General features: G+C 44.4%; 1 protein-coding gene across 1 annotated transcript in view; it reads right to left on the bottom strand.

The window, feature by feature from the left end:
* The window catches only part of CCDC93 (coiled-coil domain containing 93), a 97,559-nt gene extending 83,901 nt beyond the window's left edge, over window positions 1-13,658 (bottom strand). Inside the window, exons 1-3 of the mRNA XM_042948498.1 lie at window positions 13,486-13,658; window positions 9,177-9,290; window positions 7,357-7,451 (exon numbers count right to left, since the gene is read on the bottom strand). Of these exons, the coding sequence (XP_042804432.1) occupies window positions 7,357-7,451; window positions 9,177-9,290; window positions 13,486-13,527 (251 nt within the window). The 5' untranslated portion in view covers window positions 13,528-13,658. The remainder of the gene's footprint in view (window positions 1-7,356; window positions 7,452-9,176; window positions 9,291-13,485) is intronic.
* Window positions 13,659-19,346: the final 5,688 nt, after the last annotated feature.

Genomic DNA, 19,346 nt, shown 5'->3' with positions numbered 1-19,346 from the left:
ATTTGGTTCAAGAGGGGAGAGCAGAGGTTACCAAGTGGGTCTGCCTTGAGAAGACAGTCACCAGGCATGACCTTGTGGGGCCATATGGAGAAATGGGGGCTTCTGGCTCAGCTTACGTGGATAGGTTAGGTTAATAGTCTTATTCTAAAACCCTTTAAAAAAATCTTAGCCCCTTACAGCAGCTACTGTGGCCTTGTCTGCAAGTGAGAACTATTTTCTGATAGATGAAAGCCCTAGTGAACAAGGTCCCTAGTTCTTACTAGATGCTTCAAATTCAGCAAGTGGGTCTACTCACACAGTGTTCCTTGTTCAAAGAAATCTTGTATGCTTTTATCTCTCTGCAGTCCCATAATCCTTCCCAAGAGACAGACACTTTTAAGACTGACATCTAACAAAGGCCTGGGTCAGAGCAATTATTGTCTTACCTATGCTGCCCTTAGTAGGTTTTATCCTCTTGGTCTTGGTAGGAACTAAGTGAAATCCAGGGAGAAAAGCTAAATGGCTCCCCAGGGAATGGTCCCTGGAGAACACACTACAAAACTTTGTTCATTCCCAGGAAGAAGCTTTAGAAGGTGGCACCAATGTTAGAACTACTAAGAGGAAATATGGATCATAATATCAATGATATTATGGATCATAATATCAACGTCAAGTCTGATAGGTCAATCATAATATCAATGTCAAGTCTGATAGGTTTAAGAGACAAAAATATGGAGAGGAGAAGACTGATACTCTACTGCACACATTTACAAAAGGAGGGAACATCTACCTCCCAGGAGGGAAGCCTCTGGGAGAACATTTTCACCCCTAACAGAGTGGGCACGTGTGTGACTCATCCAAAAGGTCAGAGACATGGAAGGAAAATGTCACATGCCTCTCAGCCACTACTGCAGTCCCTCCTTTCTGAGCAGTCTGACTTCAGGATACAAGTGTCTTTTCTGTCATGAGGTACGTGGCTGTCCCAGTGGGGAAGCCTATGGCTGTCCAGTTGTTTCTGGGGCTCAAATGGGATAGTTTGGTAGGCAAGTATTAATGAACCCATTTGGCAGCATATCTAAGGCTCTCTCTATAATACACTTTATCTTTTATTTTAATCTCCGACAGACTCTCATGCCTTTCTTCATTTTCTTGAAACTTGTGAGGGGAAGAGACTGGTGCTTAATTGACACAGCTCCCTAAACTCCAAGCTTAGCAAATACAGATGATCCTCACTTGGCATCCTCGTTTAGGGCAAGTCTTAACTGTTGATATCCATGGGGCCTTTCCTCTCAGTCACATTCTGGTTCAGCAGGAGGAAAGCTCCCCCTAGTGGCTACAGATCTGAGTCTGCATAGGGTTACTGGTCCGTAACAACCAGTCAGTAGCTTGAAAACAAGAGGCTGAGACCCCCAGTACCATCTAGCTCAAACTTCTACCTTCAGACCAAGTTGTGTCTGACCACTGCTCAGAGACTGTCTCCTTTCCCAGTTCATAAAGGCCCTGAGGGAAGGATGCTGTGGGTCATCTCAGGGTTTACAAGCCTCTTAACCCTCCTCCCAGAAATCACTGCCAAGACTGAGGTCTCACTCAACAGCATATGGAAGCAGCTGGAGGCAGAACCACTCCTGGGCCAAGGGAGGGATGTGTGGGACATACAGGCAGGCTGGGGTAGGGGACAAAAATCAGGAGGACTTCTTGAAACCCACCAGCCCCTCTCTCTTTTTCCCTGGAGGTCAGGGTAGACCCTCTGACTTTCTGAAAATCTGGGTAAGTGACCACGCAGAGGTCCCCCGTGAGGTTTCTTAGTCTAAGATTTTAACAATGCCCACTTGCCACTACAGGTGATTGGTTTGATTCCTGCAGTTTTTAAGAGTGTTCAGTACACAGTTTCCTCCTCCACTGCCAACAGTTTGAAAGAGAGTGAATTAACCAGGGTCTAAACTCCAGCTCCATCACCTGCTCTGGGACTTCTGGCAAGTCATTTGGTCCCTCTTGTCCAATACTCCCATCATACACGAGGAATAATGCCTGTCCTACTTACTCAAACTTGTTGCGATGTTTAGGTAGTCATAGGCAAGTACAAGTGCTCTGCACACAGGTGCCTCCTACTCATGTGTTGTTGAAATGAACTCAGTTATAAGCCTGAAATCTCATTTATGGACCTCTGAACATAGGAATCTGCAGTCATGGGGCTTTACGACAGGCTAGGAGGGTAGAAGGAGGATGTAGACAGAGGGTAGAAGCTCATGAAACCCTCAAGAAAAAGGGATCAACAAGAAGAAAAAGGCCCCAATTGGGCATGTACAGAAAACAGCCTGAAAGATAATCATGCCCTCCTCAGACAGTGCTACCTGGCCACCCACCACACAGTTTCAGCTGGGACATACTGAAACACTGCAAACATAAGTCACTTTTAGTCTAAATTGCATCTAACCAAGAAACTCTGTGGAGAGGAACCTCAAACACAGAACACATTCCAAAACCAAACAGAAAAGATGTTTGAATAATTCGGTGCCCTGTGACTATGGCATTTCCCTTACAGGTAAGAGAGACCCCACTGTCTGATGCATTGCTAGGAGTCTGCTGAGTCTTCAGTCATGCAACCCCCCGGCCCCGGTTTCACCTACAATTACAGTTCATGGCTCTGGACTTAAAAAGCTACACATCAAGTGTTTACCAGAGAACATAATACTGTACATCCTCAGCCCCTTATCCAAACCCTTTGGGGCCATAGGTGTTTCAGAATTCAGAACTTTTTAAATGTTTGCACTTTAGTGGACATAAGAGGCATATACTACATATTATGTAGAGCCCAAGTGAAATCTAGAGCAAACTGTACACTTGAAGAAATTATTATTTCTGCAGCAAAACTTATGAAAATTCATGTAAGTGGGATCAATAAAGACTAAAAATAGTCTTAAGTAGGTTCAGGTCATGTTTTGTTTCCAAATGAGTTTTGTATCCACACTTAGAAAGAACAGACCTGTTTTCAGTGGTTTTTTTTAGATTCGAGAAACATGGACAAGGGATTAAGAATCCATATAAAACCCACCATGCTCCAATATCTCCTAAGAGTACTGCCAGTGACAGGAAAGTATCATAATTCCCAAGGACGCCAAGGTGAAAAGGGGCTAAGGACCACTGTAAAACTCTAAGGGAATTTGCAAAGAAGGGATACACAGAATCTAGGAGATGGTAAAAGTGGTGCAGAAAGAATGCATTTGAAATCAAAAGAATGCAAAAGACATCCCAGCATAGCAGGGGTGCCACAGGCATAAAAAGCAATCACTCAAAATGGAACAGAAAGAGGCCTCAATCAAGAGTGTCCTCGAGAAGATAGTAAATTTATGTTAGTAAACAGCTAAAGAATCTGGGTGATCTTAGCTACAGGTAAAGCTATGTGCTTCTTGGTCAAAAAGGGGAAAAAAAGGCAATCAGAAACTCAAGAAAAGTAAGCTGTATACAGACAAGGCAAATTACAACGTGCCTGATGTTCAGTGACTTTTCATAGAGACCACTCCACTGGCTCAGGCCAAACATCTCAGAATCATTCTTGAGTCCCCTCTTCCTCACACCCAAATCCAATCTGTCATGACATCCGGTTGGTTCTACCTCCAAAATAGATGAAGAATCCCACCAACTGCTAGCCACCCGTCATGGCCACCATCCTTCTGTGAGCATGGCTACAGGGTGCTAAAGAATCTCCCTGCTGCCAACTTCACCCCTTTGATCAGTAATCAGAGAGTTCCTTCTAAAACCGATTATGAACAGAACAGATTATGTTCCTCATCTGCTCAAAACCCTTCAAGAATTTCCATCTCAGTCAGAGTAAACTCAAAGTCTTTATTCTGACCTACAAAACTCTACCCGATCTGGCCCCCCTAACTTGTCTGCACCTCTGCTATTGCCCCTCTCCCCCACCTCACTGCACTCCCGGCAGGCTTCTGTTTGGAGCCTTCACGCTCGCGGTCCCCTTTGCTTGGAACCCTCTTCTCTCAAGTCTTAGCTCCCATATTCCCTTCTCAATGAGGCCACACTGACTTAAAGTTACAACTGCCTCCAAACCATGTCCCTCTTCATATACCTTTTCAGCTTTCATTTTTTTCAGAGTGCATATTACTTCCATAAATAACTCAATTTTTTATTAAATTAGTTCTTTATTGTCTATCTTCCCCCAAAAGACTCTAAGCTCTGTGAGGGAACGATATTTTTCATGAATATAACCAAAGTACCCAGAACAATGCCTGACCCATAATATGGACTCAATAAATATTTGGTGAGTCAATGAATAAATGAAGATATTCCTCTTGACTGTAATATTTTGAATATTTCCCATCAAACGGCACCATTATGATCGAGGAGATCACATTTCCTTTTCTTTGACACCATCACAACTCTTAGTTCTTATTGTAAACACTCTTTATAAATTTACTTTTACAATTTACCTGTAGATTAAGCATGGACAATTTAATTGCTATTATTATTGAACAGATTGTAAATATTATGCCCTGAACATTGTAAAAGTGATGATATGATGGTAGATGGAGGCTGAAAGGAAGAAGGAAAAACAGATACCAAAACATTTACCCTAAGTAGCTAGGAACCAGGAGAAACTATCTTTAAAATTTTTTTTTTAACGTTTATTTATTTTTGAGACAGAGAGAGACAGAGCATGAATGGGGGAGGGTCAGAGAGAGAGGGAGACACAGAATCTGAAACAGGCTCCAGGCTCCAAGCTGTCAGCACAGAGCCCGACGCGGGGCTCGAACTCACAGACCGCGAGATCATGACCTGAGCCAAAGTCGGCCGCTCAACCGACTGAGCCACCCAGGTGCCCCTTGGAGAAACTATCTTATATTAATGAGTCAAGAAACAGAAGCTTATGTAGATTACAGCTATACAAGTGATCACAGGACAACAGATAATAATTATAAGACTGGATAATGGGAAACAAAGGGGATGTGGTGAGTAGTATAGTGAGCTAAATTCCTCCTCTTATTAGACTTGAATGAAACATACATAGTTGGAGATGCACAAGTGACCTCTCTGAAAAATCTAAAACCTAAATAGGCAAAGATGATCCTTTCCAGGGAATAAAACCAGGGTATACAATGGGAACAGGGAGAGACATCAGCTGTATATTTTGTGCTCTTTGGCAGTATCTGAATTTTTTTTTTAATTTTAATTTTTTACTTCATGGATGTAGCACCTATACAAGCAAAACAAACAAACAAAGACGCAGGAATAAAAATCTACCCCTGGAGTTAGCCTGACCAGCAGAGAGCAGAGCCACATGCCTAGACTCTATCACACTGTCCCCAGTGAAGGACTTTTCCCGATAGGTCACTGGATGCGATGTCACAGTCCCAGAATGACAGATGCTGGAGATGTAGAGCTCCGCTATTCATGGCTGAGCACTGATGAGCACAGTGTCACAGAGAACAATACGTCCTCTTTAATGAGGAGCCAAAAGATGTCCTTTGGTCTTATTATTAAGAATTTCGGTGATTCTGTGGGACCGATTTTTCTTCTGTGTGGAAACAGAATTGGGTAATTCATCATGTTTTTCTCTTTTTTGTTGGCTGCCAGAAAGCTTAGAGCCAAATCTGTGGCCCACCCTTAGAAAAACAAGGCATTTTGTGGCCTATGACAAATGTTGTAGCCTTATCCCCAACTCCCATTTCTTTTTCCTTTTGCTTCGCTTCCCCTTTTCTCTATCACTGCTTCATATGCGTATTTGTAAACTAGCTTTAATCCATTTGGAATAGTTTTTTTCCTGGAGGAGGATAAGGCTTCAGAAAAATGATGAAATAAGTCACAAATACACACAGATCTGAAATCACAAATCCCTCTCCTGACAAATAAGGGAACTGTGACTTGCCCAAGGTCACACAGCTGCCCATTGGCAGGGCTGGGCAGAACTGGGGATCCCAAGTGGTCTAATGAAATCACCAAGCCCCTAGTGAGCTATGGAAGACTGGGTGGGACACTCAGGTGAAATCTCTAGCAAGGAGTCCATGCTGCCTCCTCTCGATGGCAGGCATGACCACAGAGGCAATGGGGAAGGGCGGGGGGGAGGGGGGAAGATTCTCTTCCTCACTCTATTCAATATTCAACTTCAATTTAATACATTCGTCCCAGCTGCCCCTGGAAAGAGATAAAGTAAGAAGCAACTGGAAACTATTAGAGAGTATTAGAAAAAGGATGAGAGTTGCTGAACATCAGTAATCATCAGAGAAATGCAAATCGAAAGAAGGGCTATCATCAAAAAGATAAGAGATAACTAATATTGGCAAAGCTATGGAGAAAAGGGAATCTCGTGCACTGCTGGTGAGATTGTAAATTGGTACAGCCACTATGGAAAACAGTATGGAGGTTCCTCAAAAAATTAAAAATTAAAAAATTTTAAATCAGAACTACCGTATGATCCAGCAATTTCATTTCTGGGTATTAATCAGAAGGAAATGAAATCAGTATCTCAAAGAGGGTATCTGAACCCCCATCTTCACTGCAGCATTACTCACAATAACCAAGATATGAAAATAATCTAAGTGTCCATCCTTGGTTAAATAAGATGTGGTGTACATGTAAACACACACACACACACCCAGGAATATTATTCAGGCATAAAAGAAAAGAGGAAATCCTATAATTTGCAGCACCATGGATGGACCTTGAGGATAAGATTTATGCTAAGTGAAATAAATCAGAGAAAAACAAATGCTGTGTTATTTCACTTGTAAGCGGAGTCCAAAACAACTGAATTCAGAGAACAGATTGGTGGTTGCCGGAAGTGAAGGTGGGGGTGAGGGAAATGGGTGAAGAGGAACAAAAAAGCACAAAAGGTACTTGCAGTTATAAGATAGATAGGTCCTGGGGATATAATGAAGAACACAGTGACTATAGTTAGCAATGCTGTAGCATATATTTGACAGTTGCTAAGAGAGTAGATGATAAAAGTTCGTATCACAAGAAAAAAAATTGTAACTGTGTGGTGATGGATGTTAACTAAACTTACTGTGATGAACGTTTTGCTATATATATATACACATACATACATCAAATCATTTTGTTGTACACCTTGAAATAATACAGTGTTACATGAAAATTATATCTCAATGAAACTAGGAACAAAAAAGAGAGAGATAATGTTAGAAACAGCCTGAGCATTAAATGACTTATATGCTAGCTGTGTGACCATAGCTTCTAACAACCTCAGTTTTATTACCTATAAAACTATGATAATATCTGTTGTAATGAAAACTAAAATAAAACACGTAAAGTGTCTTAGCACAACTTTTGGCACATAGCAGACACTCAAAAGTTAGCTCCCTTCCCCCCCTTTAGCCTCTTCCATGGCAAACCCTGGTAACTTACATTTTTTGACCTATTGTAGAGTTTTCCTGAAAGAGCAAATCAACGTCTATGTCAAAGTTGCAAGTGGTGATGCACCAAGTCATTCCTCCTACTACCTGCAAGACACAAAGAAAATACCTGTTTTCTCTTCCTGGTTTGGGGAGAGGGGAAGTGGAAGGTAGGAAAAAATGTAAGTAGTTTTTATAGAATCAGTGACCCTACAAAATTATTTCTCTTTAGAGAGAGAGTATATGTGCCCTTCTGACTTCGTCCACTACAATTCATCTAAAATAGCACCACTCGATAAAACTTTCCGTGGTGATGGAAAATGTGTCTGTACTGTCCAATGCAGTGGCTACCAGCCACATGTGGCTACTGAGCACTTGAAACGTGGCTAGTGTGACTGAGAAGCTGACTTATATTACGAAATGGACGTATCATTCATAGGTCCTCTTTATACTGAGGGAGACGGACATTAATTCTCAGCCAAGAGAAGTCTTACTCGAGTTTCAGGTAAGTGCCAGATTCCAGAGGAATTATGTGTTTTACAGACCAGACAGGTGAGTAGCAAGGCTGACATTTGTGGTTCATTACTTAATTTCCATATATATATTTTTCACATATCTAAAGGAGAGGAGAATCTCTGGTCCACTTTTCTCATAGGATTTCTCAGAGATGCAAATGAGACTAAGGCTAAAAAAACACTTTGAAACAAAACAAAATCCTTTTCAGACACGCCTTGATGTTAGAAAAAACAACAGTGACTCTCATCTCTGGCTGTATTTTAGACACATGTGAGATGCCTATTAAATACAGATTCCAGGGGCGCCTGGGTGGCTCAGTTGGTTAAGCGTCCGACTTCAGCTCAGGTAATGATCTCACGGTTCGTGAGTTCGAGCCCCGCATTGGGCTCTGTGCTATCAGCTCAGGGCCTGGAGCCTGCTTCGGATTCTGTGTCTCCCTGTCTCTCTCTGCTCCTCCCCTGCTCATGCTCTGTCTCTCTCTCTCTCCTTCAAAAATAAATAAAAACATTTAAAAAAAAAATACAGATTCCAGGCCCCAGACCAGATCTAAGCAAAATATCAAAGGGTGAGGCCTCAACGTCTGTATTATGAAACAGTCCACAGTGATTGTTATGTAGAGCTGGGACTGTGGCCCACTGGAGCACTCAACACTTTCTCCCATCAGGAAACTGTCCTGGCCTGCTCTGGCTGATCTGCAAGCTTCATTTCTGTGCACAGTTGGCTGCTGCCTTTGCTGCAACATGCCACTTATTCTATGTATGTTGCTTTACTTGTCTCCCTTTCCTATTCTATAGAAGCTGGGCTCTCTGAGTACAGGGCCTTGGTCTTATCTCTGTGCCCTCAACACTCACTACTATGCCTTGTGCATAATAATTCTTCTAGGTTCTGCTGAATTAACACACTTCATCCCACAGTGACTTCTCCCTCCTCCAAACTCAGAATTGACCATCTTTAGAAAAGCTGGCAATTGTCTGTGAGCACACTGACCTAGGACAGCTCCTTACTAGCTCAGATTATTTTATCTTACGTAAGCTTTATCTCTTCACTCAAACTGTAAGTTCTTTAAAAGGAGGAACTATTTCTGATGCCTCTTTGCACTTCCCAAAGGTCTGTACACAGAAAAGGAATTCAAGGCATACCTACTGATACATTTGTGTTTTCTTTTAATAGGAAATTGGAACACTTCCAGTAACGAACCTGAATGAGAGAGAAGCACTGGAGAAAGTAAAAACACAATCCCTTCCTCTTTTCCCTGTGCTGGTAAACCATGCCATCCCAACAAAAATCAGCCTGAGGGTCAGGAAGCTTTCCTCTTACCTTGTCAAAAGGTGACAAGCCTTTAATTCTTGCCCTGAAATACCCAGCTGCAACCAAGAGCTCCAGAATTTCAGTTAGCTTGACATTTTGTTCTTCATCTTCTCTTGTTTCTACCTAAAACAAAAGGTAAAAGATAGGCTCGTAAAAGCTACCTTAGGATAAAGGAACACCAGGCATATCCCCCGATGCCACAATTTAGTTGCCAAGGTGCAAGTGACATTGCCTGTATCACTGTGTTCATGCAGAAGCATGGGGACACAGGGCTGCCAGAGTCACAAAGAACAGAGTCCTTGGGCCTCAATGAGCTGTGTTGACCGTCACAGGTGGGGGAAGAAGACACACACAGGCAGTACAGATTATTCATCGGATGGGGAAGGAATCCAGGGAAAGGAAGATGATAGCATGGTACCTCCCGGTTCAGTAACACAAGGTTTACTTCACAGGCTCCCAACTAAATTATAAACTCCTTACAGACAAAACAAGGTTTTGTTTTGTTTGTTTGTTTGTTTTAACTTTTTGTGCATCTTGGTCCCAGAAGCAACTGACAAATGGGGCTAGAACCAAGAAGGGAGTTTAAACACGTCTCTCTTCAATCATCTTTTTGATCTCTAAGGTAAATTAAGAAAGGCTTTCAACTTGGATACATGAAAGGATGCTGACTACCGCATAACGGGATTGCCTTAAAAATAATAAATTCACCTAATATATTTAAATAGGGAACTGATTTAAATTTTTTAAATTATAACCTACTTTCACTCCTAGGTGTTGATCCATAACTAAAAAGCATCTAAATATTCTAGTAGTACTGCCTCCATCTACTTCTATGAACTGTACCTTCCCTCTCTTCTATGACTGCGGAACATAAAAAACCACTTCTCTACATAAAACATGAGCAACATATAGCTGGTTCAAATTCTGGCACCCACCTCTGACTCCTCCCTCACCCAACAATGTCTGTGCAACCTTCCTTTACCCTGCGTGTCGCAGCCATCCTCCCCTCCCTTTTATTTACACTTCATGCCAGGACTACTGCAGCTGCCTCAACTGTCTCAATCTTTCTGCTCTTAATCTGTTTTCCTCACTCCTTCCTAAATCACAGCTTTCACATCATCCCTTCTTAGCTCATCCCCCAGCCCTTATCATTAATGCATCACACACTGTCTGTAAGATAAACTCCAAAGTTCCTGGTTGGCTATTCAGATCTTTGGCTGCAACCTATCGTTTTAGCTTCATCCTTTACCTCCCTCCAAAACAATCCAGTCATGGCTCTGGCCAAGCTCAAGCATGGCTCATTCCCATTTCTTCACTGTTCCCACCCCTTCCCTTCTCCTGATACTCTCTAACCACCCAGAAACCATCTTCAAATTCCAGCTCTTATTCGACGCCAACCCTGACAAATGCAGCCTGAAATGGTCACTCCTCTGCATTTCTATTTCATTTATAGTTCATGCCACTCATACAATTAAGTATCAACCTCTTCTGAGTAAAACGTCTGGTGTTAATGTACAAGCCTGTCTTTCGAAATGGGCTATTAGCTGGGTTAGGAGAGGACCCATATATTATTCAGTCATGTTCACACCTCTTCTGAAGTAGCATTAGGCTCAAAGGACAATTAAATATGGAATGACGTGCTCGATCATTACATAAAGTGCATGACCTATGCCAGCCACGGATTAACGAAATGTTTTCATAGTCATGACAGTGATAATGGAAATTCAAGTTTATTTTGAAGTACAAATTGCCAGGAGAGAGAGCTCACATATTAACATATAGTTGAACAAAGAATTATTAAAGTGATTGACAATCTCTTGCAATACGGGGTGTGACAGTGACAGCCTCGTGCCACTGCTCGTTTTACTTCTTAATCTCAAACCACCCTGGCCCAGCCTATTCAAGCGTTACCCTAATTCTTAGTGGACATGCAAAAATAAATTAATATTAATTATTCACACAGTCTCTTCCTTTGCAAAAGATCTGGGATAGTTAAGCAACATCTATAAATAGGGAGACCCCAAGAAAAGAGAAAAGCAATATGGTTTACAAAGATGGAGTAGAAAAGAAAAATGGGATGACAGAAGTATTTTCTTATAGCTTCTAGGATGTAAAACAGGAACCCTTCATTTGTTCAATCTTCAGTTATCATGAAAACACTTCCAAGAAGAGGACAATTCATCCCAGGAGTATCATTCCTTCCTCAACTTGTACCTAACGAGAACCTGCTGGCCAACCCCATGGCAGATGCATGGCCCATGCCTTTTATCTACTCACCCCCAGAATGGAGAAGTATATACATTTTTGTGAAATAACCTATGCAATAACTTTCTGGCACAAGACACTGAATGGAGAATGTTAATTAAGACTCCGCATTCAATTCACAGATCAACACTGAAACAATATGGAAAAGGGCCACTGACTAACACACAGTGACTCAAAGAATACCCTCTTTTGAGGGTGTAAAAAGCCATTAGATTGGTTGATACACTCACCATTAAAAAACTAAAATTCTGATAAAGATGAATGACTGTGAGCTCTTAAACCAGGCACACTAAATTTTCAATTGCCCTGTACTATAGTTCATGTAAGCTGGAAGGCAAGCCCAAGTCTAGCTATCTTCCCATCCTTCACAAACCTACAGAAAAAGGTTTAGAAAATTGGATTTAAGGAATTAACTGGATTAGTGACAGTTTAATGACACAGACTATCCATATTCATATGTACTGGTCTTTGAACTAAATGATAATAATTTGATTATATTTACCCTGTATGCCTCCTAATTGCCAAGAGCTGTCTTAGGCTCCTGGAAAACTGACAAGTCAGACCCAGCCTCTTGGCAGTCAGAGAAGGGTTAAACAAAGGACACAGAGGACCAGGTTGCTTTTTATTTTAGAAAGACCCCCATTTGTAGTACTGTAGGACACTGAAACGGAGGGATTCAAGGTAGAACCTGAGAAACCAGAAAGGGGTCTACAGCAAAAGACCAGGCAAAAACTTGATGAGAGCCTAGAGTAAAGAAGTAACAAAAAAGAAACATCAAATATCACAAGACAGTTCTCATCTTGGCAATCCCCTCCCCCTTCCATCAATGTAATTTGCAGGTAAGGTTTTACCTAATACAGTTCTGACAACATGACATTTCTTAGGTTTTCCTAAGATTACAACAAAATGGACTTATCCACTGGGAGCACACACTGCCAGGTAAGTCTGTCCTTCCAGCACTATATTATATCCCCAGCTTTTATGCATGGAACAGCGATCCCTCAATTAGTGGGTACCCTACCTATGAGATGAAAGAACTGAGGATTGGCAGGGAGTAGGGTGGGTGGGGGGACACGCAGAGAAGCAAGATTGGCTACAGGCAGCTGTGATGTCCTCCTGTCAAGTGCCTGCTTCAGAACCTTAGGAGGGGGACAGAGGTTCAGTGTGGATTTCATTTCTTGAGTCTTGTAAACTAGACTAGCTTTGGAGGAAATCAGCTGGAAGAGAAAAGACACTGGCAAACCGCCTCGCTAAATGACACTTGCAGCCTAAAGGAAATGCACGTTCCTTTTATTCGCAGACAACGTGGAAATCCGGAAGCCACTGACTGCCCTGTCCCTCAGGAGGACTGAGTATTTAATAACAAACACCTCTGTAAGGAAAGGTGCCCGCTATGCTCTGGAGAAGCAGCCACGCTTCCGCCGGGCGCTCGGCCCGGCCCCACGGCCCCACTGGACAGCACGTCGCCTCCCGCACACCGCCCAGTGCGCGCACTGCTTCCAAACTTCTGCTGCCCGGGTCTGGCGCGGGGTGGGTAGGGCGGCATTCCCTGCACACACCAAGGCGGGTGAGGCCGGCCGTGGGGACCCCGCGGGCCCCGTGAGACGGCGGCAGGCGCCACAAGGTCACCGCCCTTTGCACAACCCGAGCCCGGACGGTCCCAGCGCGCGTCTCGTGACTCCAGGGCGCAGCAGCCCCGGGCCTCGAGGCGAGCCCTGCAGCGCCAGGGGTCGGGGCACACTGCCCGGGAGAGCGGGAGAGGCGGGACCCCGAGCCCCGCGGCGTCTGGAGCTGCGTGGAGCTAGGTACTGGGCTGGGAAAGACCGCCTCCGTCCCGGGGGACCCAGGAGCGGCTGAAGTTTGTCCCCGCCCCTGCCCAGGCTGGGGGACCTGCTCGGCCCCCCGGCGCACAGGGCCAGCGCTCCCCGCCGGGGACACACCTGAGGAAGGGGGCGGGGCGCCCCAAACGCTGCCCGGGCCCACTCAGCCGGCCGCTCGGTGGGCTCGGCCCTCTCCCACGAACCCGGACTGTCAGGGAGAGGGGGGTCCTTACCTCCGGGAGACCCTGGCCCTCCGGCCCCTTCGGCAACCCCATGGTCCTGTGACAGACGTGCGGCGGCAGCAGAGCCCGCAGAGCGTCCGGAGGAAGCTGTCCCCGACCGCCAAGCTGCTACCGGGGTGGAGGCAAAGCGGGAACTTCCTCTGCCGCCGCCACCGCCACTGCCGCCGCCGCCGGCCGGGAGCGCGGCGGCCCCGCGGAGCATGCGCACTGGGACGCGAGCACATCGCGACTGCGCCTGCGTGAGGGCCACCCCTGGCAAGGCCGAACCGCGCGGGGGCGCTGGAGCTGCTGTCCCGCCGGGCTTCTGGACCGGTGTTCCGCAGGTGCTTCGCGCCGGGCTCCGCAGTTTTCTCCGAGGTGCATTACAGGGTCTATTCCTTCATCTCGGGGAATTTTTGCACTGGGCTCCCTCTCTGCTTTTCACATGCGTTGGATGCCCCAAATCGGGGTTCTGTCCGCTCGCTTCACGAGCGGGACTTCGGAAGCCCCCTCACTCTCGTGGGGAATTCCAGCATGAATGCGTTTGGGAATTCCAGACACCGGACCAGTTCTAGCTGAATCGGGGTGTCCCCTGATTTAAACGCACTCGGGCAAACTTCTCGCTGTATATATACGGACGAGGGAACGGAGCCCCCAAGGAAGGCTTCTGCATGACCGCTCCCAGGGTTCCAGCTAGTGCGTCTTGTTTTCCAGGAAACCTGGTTTGGGATAATATCCCTACACTCCCAACATACCCAGTTCTGGGTCTCCCTTGGGGAAAAGTCATCTCAAAGTGTAGCTCCGGTTTTGATGTCATTTTAGCTGCCACATCACTTACATGATGCACCCCTTTTGTGTCCCAGAGGATGGCAGTTATATAAAAGGGTTGTCTCCTGGGCCACAAGCCGCCCCGCCCCGCCCCCCCGCCCCTCCGCACTTTACGCACTTGCTTCATGATGGCTTCTCCAGCATTTATTTACTTATTTACTTATTTATTTATTTATCGGGGATGAAGAAGGTGACATGTGAAAACTTGCTGTAGAAGAGATCATTCCTTCTGGGGGAGGAGGGAAGAGTGGGAGATGTGAAACTAGCTCCTTGAGATTAAGAGGTGTGTGTGTGTGTGTGTGTGTGTGTGTGTGTGTGTGTTTCCTCTCCGCATACCTAACATCTTAAAAAGTAGAAACTACTCAGTAAATGTTTTTCCTTGAAGAAATTCTGTGGGCTTTTTGTACTTTTTCCTTGATGTTTGCCCTGACAGAATAAACATACGTCTGAAAGGCCCTAAGAAGGGCCATTTCCTTCTTAAATGCAGTTGGCAAATACTTGTAACAAAACTGTGTGCCACGCCCCGCCCCCCCCCCCCCCCCCCACGTATGAGAAATTTGAATGTGCAAATTAAGGCGTTGAGATGGGAACTCTCTTAGAGTTGTCTGACGTCTTGCACTTATCCATTGGGAAGCCAACGAAACTCAGTCTTTAGGCCTCCCATTCTCAACTTACCAAATGTATTTAGTTTTATAATTTAAAAATCATCCTTCCTCCAGATGGTATAGGACGAGGGGGAATGATGGGTAATTTGTGGCCACTGTTAAATGACTAGAAAGTACTGATGCCTAGGGACAAGTAGCAGAATCTCATATAGCAGGCAAGCCTAAATAGCTGTATATAAAGTAGTTCAGGGAATAGGGTCTGGAGAATAATAGAACTCAGGTGGGCCACACACAAGTTCCCTGTTGGAAATGCTTTTGCAATGTTTAAATAAACATGAACAGCTAACTTTCCCAGTTTTACTGTCTGTGTAGGGTGACAGTAGCAGAGTTGGGCTGGCATTATGCCTTTTTTTTTCTTTTTTTTTAAAGATCCCAGGAAAACAGCCATGGCAGCAGTCAAGAAAGCTTGGGCTTCCCATGTTTGAGAGAGGAACCCTAGCGCAGCTTTGGAGAGGACCTTGAACAGACAATGTCAGAGAAGGAGTTTTGTGAGTACTTGCTCCAATAAATGTATCTCTCTCCCTCCCCTGGCTCAGGATACCCATACACATATTTTGTCTCTCTAGTGGGATCTTTGGGGATTAGGAATCATTCTCTCTCTCTTCTGCACATCCAGTACAGAGCTGTGTGACGTTTTGTAAGTGCAGGCTTCTCAGGAACCTCAAAATGCCTTCCTTTTTTGGGTAAAAGAGTGCCATAACAAAAGAGTTTTCTGTTAGGCTCACCTTTATCCTAAATGAAGTTTTCTGTAAAGCCCGAATCATCCTGTTCTCATTTCTCCCAGCCCTTCCAACTCTGGGCACTTGCTGTGACCAAGAAGGAGAATCATGAAGTCTTGAAACAGGAAGGGATCTTAAAGGCATCTGGTGACACTATGGGTGTTGAGGTCACACAGACGTTAGTGGCAGTGCTGAGACCAGTGCCCCAAATTCCTGATTCACAATGTATTTTTATTCATCTATCAAGCATTCATCCATCCAACAAACAGTACTGAGTTCCTTCTATGTCAATGGCTCTCAAATTTGGCTGCACATTGGAATTATGTGGGGAATTTAGGTTTTTTTTAAATTATTTATTTATGGTTAAAAAAATTTAAAAACAAAATGGGGCACCTGGGTGGCTTGGTCGGTTAAGCGTCCGACTTTGGTTCAGGTCATGATCTCACTGTCCATGAGTTCGAGCCCCGCGTCGGGCTCTGTGCTGACAGCTCAGAGCCTGGAGCCTGTTTCAGATTCTGTATCTTCCTCTCTCTCTGCCCCTCCCCTGTTCATGCTCTGTCTCTCTCTGTCTCAAAAATAAATAAACGTTAAAAAAAATTAAAAAAATTATTTATTTATGTAATATAATTTGTCAAGTTAGCTAACATACAGTGTAGACAGTGTGTTCTTGGCTTCGGGAATAGATTTCATGTGGAGAGTTTTAAAAGTTCCTGGGTTCCACCCCCAGAGATTCTGATTTAACTGGTCTGGGGAGACACAGGAATATTGGCATTTTTTCCCTTGGGGTATATTGTTTTACATGCAGCGTGGTAGTGAACAGTGACTTCATTATTGTTGTTTCTTTGTAGATCACAAAATTTAAGATGAACTAAGAGTCTTTAAGTTAAATGAGTTCTCTCTGAAAATTCTTAATCGTATGCTGATCTGTTCTCAAGCAGTAAAATTTTTACAACATGCCATCCTATATTTAGCATATCGAGGCAAGACTGGTGCAGACAAAACTAACCCCCTCTGTGTCTGGACACAACCCAGCGCACACACACACACACACACACACACAGGAATGAGTTTTAGCGCATTTCCCCCAACAAATGATAGTTTTATTAATGGATCCTGACAATCCCCATAATTTTCACAACCATACTCCCTTAGCGACATTAGAAGGCTTTGACAAGGATCCAGCTACCCAACAACGAATAAGCCTGCCGGAGAACACCTGCCATAGTCTGTATCTCCTGTAGAAAATGATCTCTCACATTTCCTCGGAAAAGTGATTTAACAAACATTTTTTATTGAGGAGGGGCAGACTTTTTAAAATGTTTAAATGTTTAAAATTTCACAGGGGATCCCAGTGAGCCGCCAATTTGAGAACCAGTCTTCTCCGTGCCAGAGAACAGTTCCTGGTGCTGGAGACACTGCCGTCAGCGAGCCAGACAAGGCAGTTACAACCAGAAATGAAACGTGTCACTTAATATGTTAATATTGGCTACATACGTGCTCTTCAGGGAAAAAAAAAGTGCAAAAAACAAAAAGACACCCAAAACAGACAAACAAAAAACCCAGCATAATGAATGTGATTGGGAGTAGCTGGAGTCAGAGGCTCTCCTAGACAGAGGGGTCAGGATAGGACTCTCAGGCACCCTTTGAAGGGAGATCTGAATCTCAAGAAGGCGCCATGGAAAGATCTCAGGGAAAAACATTCCAGGCGGAAGGAGCATCTGGGGTCCCCCAGTCCAAGACCCACTGTCACCCCTCTCACCTTGCTTGCTGCCAGACAAGCTGGCTGGTAAGGGCTTCTTCAGCAGAGCCTCGTATGTGGGCACCTATGGTGTGAGGGTCCGCGGTGTGGGTCCTGGAGGGTAGAGTCTCAGGAGTCATTTGGCAAAATGTACCAAGAACTTAAAAAATATCCTTGGATGGGATGCTTCCACTTTTAGGGCTTATGTACAAAGACCTTCATGACAGTGTTACTGATGAGAGGAAACCCTGGAAACCATGTCAGTAGCCCATGAAAAGGAATGGTTAGATACATTTCAACGTGCCCATTTTGTGTAACATCATGTTGCCGGGGGGGGGGGGGGGGGGGATGTTCACTGTAGCAGGCTGTGCAAGAAGGGGGTGAGAGACGAAGCTATGTAAATATGAACAATGTCTGGCCTGGCCTGTCAAAAAATCCATAAAACATGTAAAAGGCAAACTGGAAAAATACTCATTACCTGTGACAAGAGTTCTTACAAATGAGGAAGGAAAATTTAATACAAAAATGAGCAAAAGAGGGGCACCTGGGTGGCTTAATCGGTTAAGCGTCTGACTTCAAAAAATAGTATAACGTAACATAAAATAAAATAAATTTTTTAAATAAGCAAAAGACTTGAAGAGAGCATTTTTTAAAAATTTATTTTAAATAAAAATTATTTATTTTGAGAGACAGAGAGCAGGAGAGGGGCAGAGAGAGAGAGGGAGAGAGAGAATCCCAAGGAACCTCTGCAATGTCTGTGCAGAGCCTGATGCAGGGCTTGATCTCACGAACCGTGAGATCATGACCTGAGCCAAAATCAGGAGTCGGATGCTTATCCGACTGAGCCACCCAGGCGCCCCCAAGGAGAGAATTTCTAAAAGAAATTATCCCTAAACGTATGAAAAAAAATTCTCAGCCTCACATTAAAAAGTTAAAATGAGGTACCTTTGCGTGGAAGTAATAATTACTGTTTAAAGGACATCATTGCCATAGCACTCCTTAGTTGTTAAGTATGTTTTTACAAAGGTGCTAGAGGGTGATCTGGCAAAGTTAATTTTTCCCCAAATCTCCATTGAGCGCATACTGTGTGCCAGGCACTTGGAAGCAATATCAATGGGGGTGGCAGGAGTGACTGGGCACCCAGGGGGCATTTGGAATTTTCACAGTGAGTGGAAAGTATCAGCAACATTTAGCACCCAGCTGTTAGGGATGTCACGTGTCCTGCACTGACTTTGAGTCATAAGAATTGCTTTGGCCACAGGAATATGGGAAGCTTTGAGATTGTGTCAGTTCTGGGCTGAGGTGCTAAGAACCTTTCCATATTTCCATCACTCTCTTATCTCCTTCCACCCATCATGAGAACGTATCCAGGCAGCCATTGCTTCCTCTGCCCAGGCCCCCGACTGAGAAATAGACAAGAGAGAAAGGAGGGGACCTGAAACCCCAGCCCAACTAAGTCCATGAGCGAGATATTAATGTTTGTTCTGAGCACTGAGATTTGGAGGCTGTTTGCTAACTATGGTCATTATGGCATAACCTGACTAGTATACCGTAAGAGGAAGAATCGTCCCTCCAAATGCCATGCGCCCTCCCTCTGCTCCCCTGCAACCCTCTGCCTGGCAAACACTGAATACAGAAAATGAACCAAGAGGAGTTGTGGAGTGAACATGCACCGTCAACAAATAATCAGATCAATAATTGTATGCTTGCATGTTGAAGTGAGTGCTCTTAAGGGCAAGTTGAAAGGTGGGATGAAAAAGGGGAGTAGGAGGTACGATTTTGAGTGAGAAGTCAGTGAAAGTTTCTCCAAGGACAGATGGTAGAGACCTGGAGTTGAGTAAGAGTTAGATACGGAGTAGGGAAAGGCATTTCAGGCTGAAGGAACCTGAATGGCCCAGCAGAGGAGCTCCGCATACCTGAGGG

The sequence above is a fragment of the Panthera leo genome, chromosome C1, assembly GCF_018350215.1.
Source record: "Panthera leo isolate Ple1 chromosome C1, P.leo_Ple1_pat1.1, whole genome shotgun sequence".
Lineage (NCBI taxonomy): Eukaryota > Metazoa > Chordata > Mammalia > Carnivora > Felidae > Panthera > Panthera leo.
This window is presented reverse-complemented; position numbering and strand designations above follow the sequence as displayed.